We start from the raw sequence: 16,101 nt of genomic DNA, 5'->3' as shown, positions 1-16,101 counted from the left end.
AAAGAAATGCAAAATACTACTGGAGTTTTGAGGACTTTGCCATCCATGAACAGAAGCCAGATGAGACAACAATATCCAATAATACTGGAACAAAAACACAAACAGAAATTTTCATTTAGACTAAATTATCTTAAGAAGTCAGGACAGTTCTTTTGCTGTTTACTATCCTGCATATTGTTTCAAGACTTCCTTCTGTATTTCCTACAATAGCTCAAAGGAATACCAGAACCTGCATTTTCACAACTTGTAGTTACCTCAGTTTGCTGCTGCCCATGAACGTGCAAATGGAACACCCCTTTAGGAACAACCTCCTCAAGCTTGGGTGCTCCTTACAGCCTCTTTATTTTCTAGTAAGACATGGACTGCACATTTTTCCCCATGAGCTCATGACTAGAACTCCTGTCCTTTATTAGCTGTTTATTTTCATAAACTTTGAATCAATTTTTTTTGACCCTTCTGTTTCCTTAAGATCCCTATCTGTCACAATTGTCCACATTAGGTAGCAGGCCAGGAAAAAAAATTTGACTGGGTATGCATCTGGTACACATGGCCCACACACAGAGCATCATATGAGCCTTGTTTTCACAGGAAACTAGACAAATAAGGTCCCTATAAAACCTAGGATGAAAAGCAACTGCACAGTGAAGCTGGTTTTAATAAATTCAGTATTAGTACAACAGATCTTCTTTTAAAAAGAAGATATAAAAGTTAGTTTGCAGCTAGTACAACTTACCTGGACACAATTCTATTACATACTAAAACACAGGAAAACATATATAAGTGGATGGCATCACTAGCTTAAACTAATTTATTGCCAACAATCAACTCTATCTACAGATCAGGATAACAGAATACTCTAACTAGTAACTTAACTAGACAAAAAAAATTAGCTTTTATGGTAATGTCAGGGCTTTCCACAATGTTTTTCCTTTAATGTTATTTTCCAGATTATCAAGCAATAGGAAACCATAGTCAAAAGCTCCATCTAAAAAACAGTGTCTGAAAGAAATAAATTCCTTCTGGATCCATTGTTTTTCTATGCTTCCATTTCCTGACTACAAACCCCACCTGAGACTTGCACTGACAATTTCAAGGTACCTTTCCATGCAAGTGTTTTGCACAAACAGAAGCCTTTCCTTCTGTAAAGATATTTTTTAAGTCTCTCTCTTCTCTGCACATTTAATTATCTTTGCAAAATCTGTCTTGAAAACTACCCTCATGAAGAACAGCAACTCAGAAACAAGAGTAAAGCACACATGCGTGAGCTTTACCTCATGTGAAGTCCTCTGTGGTCTGCAACTTTGAAAAGGTAACAGGTATGATAACTCATGATAACTAGAGAGTTAGAATGCAAGTGTGGCCACAAGCTGAAGTAATGGAAAACTGCTCTAGCTACAAAATTTGCTTTCACTCCACATCACAAAATAAGTCAGTTGAACTACACAACTACAGAGGATAGCAAATGGACTACCACCTGCTGGTTTTGTAAATCAGTTTTAATTTCTCTGTTCTGACACATAATGCTCTAAGCTTCAGCATCTCCTGGTAGGTATCATCTGTGCAGTATTCAAGCAGCCCTTTGGAAAGAGTTCTTAATCTATACAGAGTCACATAAACACACTCAAGAAAAAAGTAATTGTAAGTTGAGGAAGAACTTAGAGGTTCTGCAGAAGACCTGCAACAAAGAGGTTCCAAATTCTGAGGCACTGTGTGGGGACCATTTACCATCACAGGCCCCCTCACTATCAATAGAAAAACCTTTCACCAGCAGTACTGCTCTTTCCCCAGCAGCTCCAATGAAGGATGAATGCCTTCTGGGATTAAAATCAACGGATTTGTTTCTTACTTAGCATTCATTAAGCCTTTTGCTTGCTGTCTAGAAAGAGCCTTTGTATGTTGAGACTGATTCATCAGCTCACCATTGTTTGAAGCGCTTGAACAGTGCTTTTAAAGTTCATAGGGGAAAAGAAATTTAGGTTCATTTGAACTGGAGTTGGTTAGTTGCTATTCTTTAACAAGCCAGTATTAAGGCCATCCCTGACTTCTCAGAACACAACGCCAAACCAACTGAGAAATATTTTTTCATCTTCTGGACAAAAAAAGACCAGACTCTTTGGTGTAATCAAGATGTTCCTACCAAAAAACTGATTATGAACAGAACCAGTGATTAGTAAATTAGTCCATTCTTGCTCTACAGCTTGCTCCTTTTCCAGCTCTCCTTCCAAGCACACTTTCCAGCACTGCCTCTTCCCTTCTGTGGAGAACTTCCAGGCACCTAAATTTTTTGCTAGAAAAAGAAATACTGTTCTTCAAACCATACCTGAATAACCACACATTCTTACTCTTATTTTAACTGCGATTCTGTAATTTCCCATCCCTGTCAGGGACAACTAGGGGCAGGACACTACCAGGAAAACATCTCTACTTGTCTAAGTTGCCAAATGACCTTAATAAAAACGTCCTTGGATTCGGCCATAGGATCTCTGAATTGTATATGGAAATACGGATTCTGTAGATTGGAATCTGCGAAGTAGTCATGAGAATCTAATGGAGGCCACTATCTGGAACTCCAAAGAATTAAGTTAAGGCATTAGACTTCCTGTCACCATGGGGACAGCTGTGGTATCACTAACAATTACTGACAAACAGGATACAGCACGCCAAACTACACCCTGCAAGAGGAAGCATTGTTCCAGTGCTGCACTGCTGGAACAAGATATATGAAAAAACTTCACGGGATGTTTTTTTTTAAAGAATTGTCAGCCAAGACCCAAGGCAGACTTCCTTAATTCTCATAATCTCAAGAACTTTGCAAGCAGCTCAATGTGAAATAAAAATATTTATGTTTATGCAGTATCTATATTCTTAGTTGTCTCTACTCATCTTTCAGGACACACTTCTGCTCCCCTATTCCATACTTCTTGCTCCCTTTACTGTTTCCCACTCCAATTCTATCATTTCCCCCATTCGGTCAAGATCTACCCATAGCATTCCCTCCCTTAACTCAAAAGCTTGCAGAGATACTTAAGTGTGCTCTTGGCCCTATGGGCAGAGGGATGCTTCCATTTTCCAGGGTCATTTCTTCAACCCGTGTGGTTCTTCGGTCCCACACATGTTATCTTCAGACTCCATTCTCCCTGCCACTCAGCAGCAGTTGGACAGCTGCCTCTGCTGACAGAAACCAAAACTGCAGTCCCAGCTGCTGAAGCTACCACAGATATCATCTATACCTTCAATATTTTAGCTCTAAAGAAAGTATTATTTCCATTCTCTTGCTTGTTTCACTTTCAAGAGCACTAATGACACTTCCAACTACAATAGTATGACTTTTTTTAGCATATGTCACATCACATTGCAAGAAGAGAGCAGAGTTGCTGGTATCTAACAAAGTCCTCAAGCTCAACAATTGGAGTCCAAGTTCATTAGCAAATGGAGAGCCCCCTCTACCTAAAACTGCAAGGCTACTGCCTTCAAAATTATGTTTTAAAACTATATTTCTGATTACAAGGTAAGATTCTCCTGAGTATCCAGTCTTTGCTACTGTTAAAACTATGTATCAGCTGCAACCTCATTGTCTCAAAAGGGGTATGAACTATTAAAATTCTGATAACCTTCCCTTTGCAATTCTCCTGTGATGGCCAACCACGGAACATTTCAGTGTCACAAGCAACCACACTACCAGAGGACTGTCAAATTAATTACCCATATTTATCTAGAGAGTGATAAGTGTATGTCTGCACTAAAAAGGCTTTGTTTCTTCTAGGGACCTCTCAACAGGCACAATTCTGTGTCATGTCCTGGTCATGTTGATCTCTCCTGTACAGCAGCCAGAGCAAGCAAGTGTAGTGCTCTCATAAAAACTTTATGGGTTATTAAAAAAATAAATAAATATGTTTTAATGCCCTTTCCCTAAGTTGGGAACTTTAGCTTCCTATCATGTCTGCCTTCATTAATTAAGAAACATTTAGCCAGTTCTGAAGAGCACATTGATGTAACACTCAAAATGATCACTGAGGAAAAAAAACATTTACAACCTTCTGTTATTTCAAAATCTCTCATGATCTTCAAACTGAATTCAGATTGCAAATGAGATCTCCAAACTGTTCTGTACTGTGTGGCAGTACAGTATTACAAAATTTGTGTATTGCCTTCAGCTTGATCCATTACAGAAGCATCTCCAGTTTGCTTCACATGTGCATTAAAAATTATTCCCTTACCTATTGTAATAAATTTTTCATGAATATTGTTCTAAGGACTATGAGCAAAATCCAAAAGTATATGATGCAGCAACACCTGACAATGTAAGCTTTTTTTTTTTTTGAGATTGTCTGGCTGAAACTTTATGTGCTGCATTGGAAAAAGGTTCAAAACAGAGCCTCTTTAAAAGCAGGGTTAAGTGGGAAGACAATGAGAGGTATGGTATGCCTCTTTCGAATAAATAATTAATTTTACAAAATCAACTTTTTTTTCCCAAAGAAAACTGCAGTCAAAAGCCTAAGCACATTGATGGTGCAAAACAAAGAAACACTTTATTTTAGGACTCAGTTGTTTCAAAATAATTTAATTCTTTTTGTGCCCAAGGTCTCTTATTTCCTTTCCCATTTCCTCTTATTTAAATTGTATCAAATATACAGTGACCTCCATTCTCTGTTACTTACCCCCACCTCTGCACCAGCTCCTCCACTGTGGGAAGAGAAGCACCCATGCAGATGAAACAGCAGCCCACTTTAGAACACCAGCCCAACAAATGAACAAGAGAAGGCATCTTCTCAGCCATATCTCCTCCCTGAGTCTGTTAGCTATGCAGCCTCACAAGCACTCCCATCAGAGCAATGCAGGCATGACACCCAGCACCACTCCTCAGCCAGGGACAGAAACTGCTTGAATCAGCAGTGCTGCTAAAATTACTTGGCTTACATGCACTGACTGCTGTGAGCTCTGCTCTGAAGGATGCACCTCTCCTCTTACACACTGCATAGTGCTTGGAAAGGCTCTCTTCCCACACCCAAGTCAATCTGCAGGCTTAAAGTGCTGTTATCCCCGTCGACCTGCAGACATATTTGAACTGGTGTACTTAAATCTCCTGTAACATGAATCAAATCAGCTTGCTGAAACACTGGAAAATTAATTCAACATTGACAAAAAGTTAATTGCCTCAAGAACAACAGTGAGAACAGAACACCTGGCCACACGAGCAGCAGAGTTGCTTTTTCAACTGTGAGTACAGTTAGTCTAGATAACCCAAACTGAAACTGGAAAACAACTGAGAACTGTAGATTCCACCTCTGGAGGAGACACCTGAGACTCATCTGAGACTATATATTCCCCATTCCCAGCTAAAGACCAGACAAAATTAGTTTTAATTAAAATAATTAAAACTTCTTGGAAGTATCCCTTGTCTTTAGGAGATCTGCTTAATAATTTGGCTATTATTCCATTGTTGACCTAATGTACCACTAACAGAACATAAATAATACATGAAAAAATAGTAATTATTACTCAAGAATGCATCAATTAATTGAATTTAAAAACTAAAACTGGCTTCATACCACAGACAGGTTAAACCACATTTTCATTACATAGAACAGAGAAAGTGGCTCCCACACAGTCAAGATTAAACAAAACTTGAAGAAAGAATGAAATTCAGCAAAGGGCTCATTTATTTTTTCAACAAAGACATTTAAATCACCACTGTCTGCTAACAAAGACTAAGGAAATACTGAGATCTACACAGTAATTGAAAAACAAAGGTTTAGCTGAGTCCTCTTTCATTCCCTTTCTCTGTCTTGCACCTTAGTCTTACAACTCACTTTTTGCCTTTGCATTTGCCTTTTGTGTAGCGTATGTTGGCTTGTGTTCAACTTCAGATCCAAGACAACCCATACATTTTCTTCCTAAACTCTGCTACTCAATCACACACCCCACATCCTGCATTTGGGCATTCAGTTATTTGTAATCAAATGTGTAACGTCACATTCTTGACTTCTGAACTCTCTTTTTTCAGATCTCAGCATCTACATTTTGTTCAGATAATTTTAAATTGTACCTTCTGCCTCACACACATATGTGCAGTCAGCCAAGTTTAAATTGCATCTCTTTCCAAGTACTTCAGAGTAGCATCTTAACCACTTGTTCTTTACCTATTTTCAAAATTACAGTTTAAATCTTCCCTTCTGGAAATTGAAAGCTCCTCCTACAGGCCTTTTGTCCAACTAAAGACAAAATAAATATTTGCCAAACCAAGGAAATACAAAAATGTAACACCAACATTACTGGTATCTCAGTATCTTTTGGTATTTGATATTGAGACAAACAAACCTCAGAAAAATCTCACTCTTCAAGACTCATAGAATAAGAGAATTCCAAGGATTTGCCTAAAAGGAACAGTTTATCCACACTATCAGAGATAGAGTGAAATCAGATTTTCTTCTTCCCATGGCAAACAATCTGCTGCTCTGGCATAAAACTAATGATTATTAATTACTTTCCTACTGCAGCTAAAGAATAAAACAAGCTAAGATATTGACCACAAAGGTAAGAAATCCAAAGGTGATTCGCAGTCATAAACATTCCAGATTACTCTTCTCATATAAAATTGCCTTGAGAAACTATCACCATTTTAGCCATAGGGTTTTGTTCTGACCAGATGTGATTTGTTTAAAGAACCAAAAGGTGGCTTTATTGCTCAAAGAAAAAAAATAATGAGGGTAAGCGTTCAATTCTGGTGTTCTTAAAAGACTCCACAACATGCTAACATCCAAGAGTAGATTTGCAAAGCTCTACATTAAAAGCAGTATTTCCCCATCCCACATCTCTTCAGCAGAAATTCAAAGCAGATTTCCAGACACAGAGTCAGACATAGAACAGTTTGAGTCACCAGACTGCACGGTTAGATAGCCTTGTAATTATTTCAAGTGACTACAGAGTATGAGAGAAACCTAAAAACCCATGTATACATAGTGAAGATCCAAGCTAACATAGTAACACCAGAAAATATCACTCTCAGAATGGGTAACTAATCTCCTGTTTGAAGTTCACTTGAGAGTCCAAACACAAACAATATCACAGTCCCTATTTCCTGAGATTACTAAATATTTCAGTTTGAGATCAAATACCAGACAGAATAATTCTATCACTCAACTCTTAATACTTAGCATTCAACTGAATTACTCCTATTCCTCACAGCCTCTGGAAAACAGTTGAGGGAGGGGGGATAGAGACTGATATATATACCCAAATATCCAAATCTCTGCACACACTGTAGAAGAGAGATTAGACCCAAACAATACAAAATAAATCCGATCACCAAGCAAATAATTTTCAGTTGGGTGAGGAATTAGCTCATTCTAGTAAGTTACAAAATGAAAGTTGAAATTATGCATCTTTTACACATCTTTTGTGTACTCCTTGACATTGCAAAGCTTTTTAGAGTCTTTGTAAGCCAATTTATCACTGCACAGACATCCTAATTGTCCTCATAATTCAACATTGACTCATCTCTCTCTAGGTCATTCCCTATGTTCTGCAACCAATTTTCACTACAACTCTGAACAACCTGCAGATGAGCCAACACATTCTTAATCCCACCTTTTTGTTTTACCAGTAACTCAAGCTAGTAATTGTGTTTTCCACTTCAATGAGCTAGATGAACATTTTCCTATCTGCTCTCTCAGTCTGGAATTGCCAGGTTGTTTATTAAATAACTATAGAGTTGCAAACTTCAGAACAGTAAACACACTGTTATATGTGGCCAAAACATTTTGGAGATTAGTTAATTCAACCTTGCTAATACCTAGCCCAAATTTAGAATGATAGAATAGTTTAGGAAAAAGCCTTTAAGATCACTGAGTTCAGTTTATTTACTGAATGCTTGTCCTCTTTTCCCTCACTCATTATCAAGCCCGCTAAGCTAACCCTCCTACTACCTCCAGAGCATTACCCTTTGTCTTGGGGTGACTTTATGATGCTTCTCTCCCCAACTGTCTGTTCTGTTGGTGTTGAACATTGAATTCTGCAGCTTTAAGACTGGCTCCAGGAGTGAAGGGAGAGAGAAGATGTGCAGAGTTTGTTATCAGAGACTGCATTTGTTCCCCTGCATCCTTCACACAGACTCTGTTCTCTGCAGTGGACAGCAGAAGAGAGCTCTCCTTTGCTTTTGGTTGTTTTTTTCTGGCTAGCTGAGGCAAAGTTCCCTGGACTGTGGATTTGCTTTCCTTTTTCTTGGAATTGTTCAAATCTGCTCTGGACTGAGAACCCTGAAGAGCACCAGAAGCTCACACCTGTGTCCCACCAGGCCTGGGCTGGGCCGTGGCATTTCCCAGTGCCAGAGGGACTGAGAACAGCCTGAGTGAGCTGGGCTGCAACCCATGGAAGGGACTCTTCTGAATTTGTCATCTCTTCAGAAGGGCAAGATGTTTTGCTGTTTAGTTTTGTTCATTTTTGTGCTGGGGAGTGCTTTGCCTGTTAAATAAACAGGTTTTTTTCCACTTCTCTCTGAAGAAATATTTTTTCCCTGAACCAGCTGGGGGAGAGTGCTTGAATCGGTTTCCTAGAGGGATCCCATTCAGAGGTCTCCTCCCAAATCTGCCCTAAACCAGGACACCCTTCTGGCTACATGAGCCAAAAATTTTCTAGGCTGACATGTCATAGAAATTTTGCTCCTCACAGCACACCTTAAGAACTGAGGCCAGAGCTCCCAGATCATGGATCTCCTCTCCCAGTATGATCAGCACAGTACACTGCATGCAAAACTGAGCTTTCAGTGGGAATAAAATGTATTGCACATTCAGGGCAAGTCACATCAGTTATCCCCTTATTATCCACACCCATCAGCAAGAGCATAATTAATGCTTCCCTTCAAAACTTCCTCTAGCGCACCCCATTTGTTTCTCCAACTCATCTAGCTCAGCAGTTCTGAGTCTCCAGCCATTACCACCCCTTGTGATAACACCAGTCATGTCAACTGGAAGGGATTAATTACTTTGGGACTCTGGAGACCAAAAAGACCTTCAGCAAGACACAAAAGAAAGATGATATGCACAATTAAGTGCTCTATGCATCCATTTCTCAGTAGAGGGTGATCAACAATATGTCAAATAATACAACAATCAAAAATCACTAGTTTTTTTTTTTTGAGAAAACACATAAGTCTGTGGCATTCACTACTTTATATTGTTCAGTGCCTGAGTGCAATAACAAAATAGGATGCAACATTTAATGTGTAACATCTACACTTGCATGAGACAAAATACGGAAGTAAAATACAAGCCATTTTTCTAGAACAGTAATCTTCATTTTGAAGCACCACATGCTGGCAGTCACTCTAACTGATCGTGAGCAAAATACCCAAGATCTTGTGCTTTTGCCATTAATGTAATCACAGAATCTTCCAAGCTGGAAGGGACCCACAAGAATCATCAAGCCCAGCTCTTAAGTGATGGCCCCTACAAGGAATCAAACCTGTGGCTAACACTATGATTGTGACGTGCTTAGAAACACAATAAAGTGCCAGCAGTAAGTGGACACAGAGAAGATGTAACAAAAATACTTCAGTGATTTTGCAAGCTATCTTCAAAACTCTTAGAATTTGTAGGACTATCATTCTGCATGGCACCCATGCAGCATTTTCAGAAGTACCCAGACACATAAGGGCAACAGGCTCAAAGTGAAACACAAAAGTTCCATTTGAATACAAGCGAAATATTTCCTTTTCTTTGGGGGTGACAGAGGACTTGAACAAGCTGCCCAGAGAGGTTGTCTCCTCTGCAGTTATTCAATACCTGCCTGGCTGTGATTCCCTGCAACCTGCTCTTGTAGGTGAACCTGCTTTAGCAGGGAGGTTGGACTAGGGGATCTCCCTTCTGTGACTGATGCTTGTGGAGCACTGCATAGGTCTCATTCATCCTACAGTCCAAACAAGTAAGGAGTTCTGCATCTTATATCAACGGCGAGCAAAATGTCTTCCACTTTGGAAAATACATCTTGAAATTTGAATTTCCAGTCTTAATGCCTAATTTTGTTAATTTACAAGTGCAGGAAAAAAAAACTTCTACATTACTCTGTTAAGTAAGTAGCTAGTCCTCTTCAAGAAAAAGAGTACTTTTAAAGACCTGTCTAGGTTTCACAGTAATCAATTTTATCACCAACAGCTATCCTCAGATGATTAATTCAGAGGCAAATAAATTATATTTGTCCAGCACACGGTACTTCCTCAAGCTAACCTGACCTTTACTGACAAATATGCTTCCAAAACAGATAAATCATACGCACAAATGGAGTTAAGCCTGTACTGTTTTCAGGCCTCAAACTCAGAAGTTGCTACATGCAAAGGCTGGTGGATTAGTCAGTGGAGGGGAAAAAAGAAATTCCCATTTCAGAACCGTACTGCCCTCCGAGGCTACTCCGCGCCCTTCTCCTGTGTCTCAGAAAATAGAAAAAAAAGAGAGAACAAGTTCACTGCAATGAGTTGAAAGGCCCAAACTGCGAGTCGATCACGTCAGGCCGGCAGGGCAGAGCTGGCCCGGCCGGGAACCCGGGAACGCAGCGCGGCCCAGCAGCGCCCCCCGGCGGCGGCAGCGCGGGCCTGCCCGGCCGCGCCGCACACACGCACCACGGGAGGGGAAAAATTAAAAAAAAAAAAAAAAATCGCCAATGCGAACGTGATTGTCCTTGGCACTATAACTGTGCTGTCAACCGCCTTATCGGCTGACCTATAAGAACAACTCGCAAGTCTTAACAACTATGGGAAGGAATGATCGCTCTTTTGCTGTGGTTCCGTCTAAAAGAACGCAGGAAAAAGCGAAACGTGAGTCATCATCAGGCCGCTGTGAGGATACTGCATAACTTCCCAGGTACGGGAAAGTCACCTAAAGACGATATAAACAACTTTAAACTTACAGTGGAAAGAAACCCCAATAAGCCAATTATGCCTTAAATCGTCTAAAATACACACAACGCGATACAAAATCCGGTGGAACAGCACTCTTTACAGTCTGCAGAAAACGATGTCAATTCCATTAAAAATTACACCCAATTATAGAGACAACGGAATGGGAGTGGTAGCGAGAAAAAAACCCATCACCTATCTTGTTCTGAGTAAGAAACACAACCCGAGTATTATTATAGTTGCGGGGGGGGGGGGGGGGGGTGTTTTGTGTTTAATATGATGTCGCAAAAAAACCCTCAAATCCAAACCAAAAATCAAACCAAACTATCACCCAGCCCACGATAAAGGCAAAACCAAAACCCTTATTACTGCTCCTTTAAGGACAGGCAGAAACAATAAAACATTAACCACCTTTGCAAAATTTCAGAATTCCCCTTTGTGCGGGGAGGGATAAAACTGGCAGAAATGTAGTTTTACTTCTGCTCTTACCTGATTAAAAAGTAACCCGGGGATCTGTACCTCCCTACCATGATGAATCATGGTCTTCCCGTACCGAGCCCCACCGAGCAGCCTTACCTTAAAATTACTAGAGTTGACCCACGATGTTAATTCGTCGATCACTTTGTCAAGGCACTGCTGGTCCTGCTCCAGATCGGCGGACCTCGTCGGGTCCCCCAGGTACTCCAGCAGCTCTTGGCCGACCTGCATCCTACGGCCCACGTCCTTCTGCTGTACCTGCTCGCAGAAGTAATCCATGCCAGCAGGCTCCATCTTCGGGCGCTGCGGAGAAGTTTCTTCGTAGACTAGCGGAGGGCCTCAGGGTCGGAAGCACGGGCAGGGCAAGGCGGGCGGCGGGAGCGCGAACAGGCCTGCCGTCTTCATGGAGCCGCTCCCGCTCTGCCTTCTCTCCTCCCGCCCGAGGAGAGCTCTGCGGGCCGCCTCTCACAGGCAGAGGCGAGGCCGGGGCGGACCTGCCATGCTCCTGACGCCGCGGCCTCCGGCCGCTCCTGCCCGTCCGCGGGGCGGCTCCCAAACTTTCGTCCCGGCGGCTGTCAGCGCTGCCCTCTCCCCACTCCACGAGACGAGACAGGCCGGATCGGATCGGATCGGATCGGACCGGACCGGGAGAGTCCCGCAGGGAGCCGCTCACGCTTTGCCGCACCTTCGCCCAACGGGCTCTGCGGCGGTGGCGCCGCCTGCGTCCCGTAAAAGTTGCGTCTGCGGCCGCCACCGCCGCTACCGCCCCGGCCGGCGCCGGGCGGAAACACCGGGCGGGGCCCGCGCAGCCCCGCCTCCCGCCGCGACTCCCGCTTCCCCCTAGGAGAGCTCGCTCCCGCGCGGCGCCTACCGCCCCACGCTCCGGACGGACGGACGGACGGATGGATGGATGGATGGATGGACGGGTGAATGATAGGTGGTATGTGGATGGGCGGATGGGTGGGTGGATGGAGGGGCGGATGGGTGGGTGGATGGAGGTGCGGATGGATGGATGGATGGATGGATGGATGGATGGATGGATGGATGGATGGATGGATGGAGGGGCGGATGGAGGGGCGGATGGAGGGGCGGATGGAGGGGCGGATGGATGGATGGATGGATGGATGGATGGATGGATGGATGGATGGATGGATGGATGGATGGGCAGATGGATGGTTGCATGGGGAGGTGGGCAGATGGATGGATGGTTGCATGGGGAGGTGGGTAGATGTATGGGCAGATGGATGGATGGGTGCATGCATACATGGTTGTATGCGTCGATGGATGGGTGGATGGGTGGAGGACGGGCAGTGCGCACTCCCGCCATGTGCTCCCGCGGGACCCCTGTGGGTCCTGTCTGCCAGCAGTGGGAGGTGCATGTGCCCTCTGCCCTGCTGATCACTGCATTGGTGGTCCAGCACCTTTGGGAAGAAATGGGAAGTGTTAGAACAACAGGGGAAGAGACGTGAAGTGTGCTGGGATGCTTGGGTGCTGTCCTCCTTTCCTCTCTCCCCCTTCTAAGCACAGTCCTGGCTTTGATCAGCAATGCCCTGCCACCCCTCCCACCTTGCTCAGTGCCCAGGTGTAAGGTGGGGAGATCACCATGGAGCCATCCCAGTACTCCCAGTGTGGTTGGCTCTGCAGCGTTGCTACCCACAAAGTCGGGTTCCATATCTGGAATGTTACAACACTCCAGAGACGCAGTTTATGAAATTCAGAGTTGCACAAGCCTTGGTAGTCAGTGCTATTCCATAAATCCAGCACAACCCACCAGACTTTCTGCACCATTGTTTACACAGAATCACTGAATCATTTGGTTGAATAGGACCTCTGGAGATCATCTAGTTCAACCCCATGCCAAGTTAAAGCAGGCAACACAGGCATGTGTCCAGATGGGTTTTGAATGTTGCCAGAGAAAGAGACTCCATGAACTCCCTGGTACAGGGCTCCACCACCTTCAACATAAACAAGTTGTTCCTCATGCTGAGGTGTAACTTCTTGTGTTTATTTTATGGCCATTGTTTTAATTTATGGCCCTTGCTGCTCCTCCTGTCGCTGGGCACCACCGAAAAAGGGTCCAGCACCATCCTCTTGGCATCTGCCTTAGAGATAGCTGCATTAATGAGATCCTTGTTCAGTCTTCTCTTCTCTAGACTAAACAGGTCTAGCACCTGCAGTCACTCCTCAAACAAGAGATGCTCCAGACTCCTAATCATCTTTGTGGCCCTCTGCTGGACTGTCTCCTTGTCCTTCTCGTGCTGAGAAGCCCAGAAGTTCAGAGATGGCAATTTCCCAAGTAAATCCTCAGCATGCCTTACCCACATGCATACTGCCAGGAATGCATTTGAATTAAAACAGAGACCTTTAAGCAAGGGGCTGTGACTTTGGGTGTTGTTTCAGAGCCAGTTTAAACTGGTCCAAGTCCCCTTGAGGGTGGAAAAGGCAGCCCTGTCCTCTCTGTCCCTCTTTGGCATTGGCCTCTGAGGCCTCTGAAGATGCAATTATGGTTTTCACATGCAGGGAAAGGGAAGCATCCATCCATCCCCTTCTCCCACCCAAGCTGCTCCACTTGGCTCTCGTCTTGTCCCTCATAACAGACCCTGCACACACTGACCACTTGGGCTGATTTAATGGGCTAAATGACAAAACTGGTGTCAGTGAGCTAGGTTGGCTCACAAGTCCTATGGGTGGAAGCATGGGACTCAGAAGATGGGAAGAGTAACAACCTCCATCAGTGGCAGTGGACAGCGATGTTGGCCTCCTGCCCCTCTGGTATTGATAGTGTTCACCTTTTGTGAGGTGAACTGAAGGCCACTGCTGATACAGGCAGTCCTTTTCTTCCCCGCTGTATACATACACATGCTTATGTGTATGCGAATACATATATATACACATATACATATGCATATACATGCATGCAATTCTTCTCTTCCTTACACCAGAGCTGTTTTTTATCTTCACTTAAACAGTTCAGAAAGATAATATTTTTATTCACTTTTCTCCCTTTTTTAAAATAGCGTCAGTTTCCTAAATTTTCTCAACCTGGGATTAAGCAAGTACCGGAGTTGGAGCAGGTAGAAGCAGACAGCTGGAAGATAGATGAGGAAGATGAGAGGTGTCATTCAATGACTGCCTTTGTGTTATGAAAATTGAACTTAGTTTCAAGACAGCAGAGTCTAGTGGTCTCACTTTCATTGTTAGTCCTTAAACTGGGGAAGAGTGAACCTGCGGGAAACAAGGTACTCCCTTCATTTGGCCGCTGGATTTAGACTGAGGAACCACACCTGCAAATTGCTGCTTCACAGCAGTGTAAACCAACTAAATTGGTGCTACCAGTGTTCCTACTTGGCAGGAGGCAAAAAAACAAGCAGCCTTTTGTTGATTTCAGTGAGATGTAGCAAACTGAGGATCCCATGCTTCATCAATCCCCAGGCATTACAATAATGATGATGGTTAAAAAGATAAAAGATGCCTTTTAAACAAAAATGTATTTATTTACTTTGAGCTTACTATAATTTACAAAAGATTATGAACTGCTCATTATGTCTTCACAATGGATTTCCCTGTGCACTTACAAAAAAAAAATGGAATTTTGGATGGAGCTGAATAGTTCTTGTCTTGTGTGTGCACTGCCACTTACGAAGATATGGAATTACAGGTTGCTTTTCTAGGAAAATGGGACCAGAGAAACTTGTGGAAGTCAAAAAATAAGTTTCAGAAAAATAAAACTCAATTGTTGTATTTTTTATCACTGCACTAGAATCTGATTCACTGGTGTTGTATGTTTAAAAAAGCAAACATCTTTCTATGAAAGTTTTAAAAGTAATTGTTGACCTAATAATATTGGCTATATAGAAAATAACTGATTAGATGATACTTCACTCTTGGAGTATTCACAACTGTAAACAGTTTCTGTCCTTGTCCAAACTATCTGAAAAAACCAAAACCAACCAAGTGATATAAAATTAATTTTTCATTACTGTCCAAGTTAAGGTCAATCTCTGAAGAAAGAAAATCCTAAGCAAAAAGAGGGGGTAAAGGTTGTGGCACTACTTTTTTGAATTTGAATTTTTCTCAATTCAAAGCAAATACACTGATTAGGTAATCCAGTTACTGTAACTAGAACTGAAACTGAGAGAAAGGGTAAAGTATAATAGGATACACACTTGAAATATCAAAACTATTTTGTCAACTCAAAGACAGCATTGCAAAGCTATGCTAAGGGCAAAAAGTCATGCTGGGCAATGTGGTCTTTCTTTTTTTTTCCCATTTAATCTAATAAGTGTTTTCTTAAAACCACAGTAGAAAATAATTGCCTTGCTGTAAAATCGGAGGATTAGAGCACTGTATTCATCCTGTGATCCTGTGACTACTTGCCATGACTAGTGCCTTTATACAGTATTGATTATGGATATACTGTTTTGATGTACTGTTATTGATATAACCACAGAAAACAGAAAATGGGTAGCCTTTTTATTCCTGAGATGTTTTGGTAAGATTGAGGCAATTTCATTTGAAACCCAGCACTGAGAAGAATTTTTTTTTTTTTTTTTTTTATTTTTTGTGGGATCAATAAACTTTGGTTGACCTTTTCCTCCGCAAACGAATAGCTTTTGGATTTGGCAAATAGTTTTTCTGGATACCCATTTCCTTTTTTAGCAAAGCAGGAGTAGCACTCCAGCACTGAATCTAGAGCAGTCCCTCAGCTTGGACAAAGGACGTGGTTTTGTTGTAGATGT

The 16,101-nt window shown here is 42.3% G+C and overlaps 1 protein-coding gene across 18 annotated transcripts in view; it reads right to left on the bottom strand.

The window, feature by feature from the left end:
* Positions 1 to 11,863, bottom strand: part of CLASP2 (cytoplasmic linker associated protein 2) — a 145,008-nt gene extending 133,145 nt beyond the window's left edge. For all 18 annotated transcript variants that reach the window (XM_062509923.1, XM_062509877.1, XM_062510008.1 and 15 more), the window contains exon 1: positions 11,462 to 11,863. In XM_062509923.1, coding sequence (XP_062365907.1) covers positions 11,462 to 11,656 — 195 coding nt within the window. In that variant the 5' untranslated portion in view covers positions 11,657 to 11,863. The remainder of the gene's footprint in view (positions 1 to 11,461) is intronic.
* Positions 11,864 to 16,101: the final 4,238 nt, after the last annotated feature.

This window comes from Cinclus cinclus, chromosome 1 (genome assembly GCF_963662255.1).
Source record: "Cinclus cinclus chromosome 1, bCinCin1.1, whole genome shotgun sequence".
NCBI classification, from domain to species: Eukaryota; Metazoa; Chordata; class Aves; order Passeriformes; family Cinclidae; genus Cinclus; species Cinclus cinclus.
The sequence above is the reverse complement of the archived record's forward strand: the minus strand, read 5'-3'. Positions and strand labels throughout refer to the sequence as shown.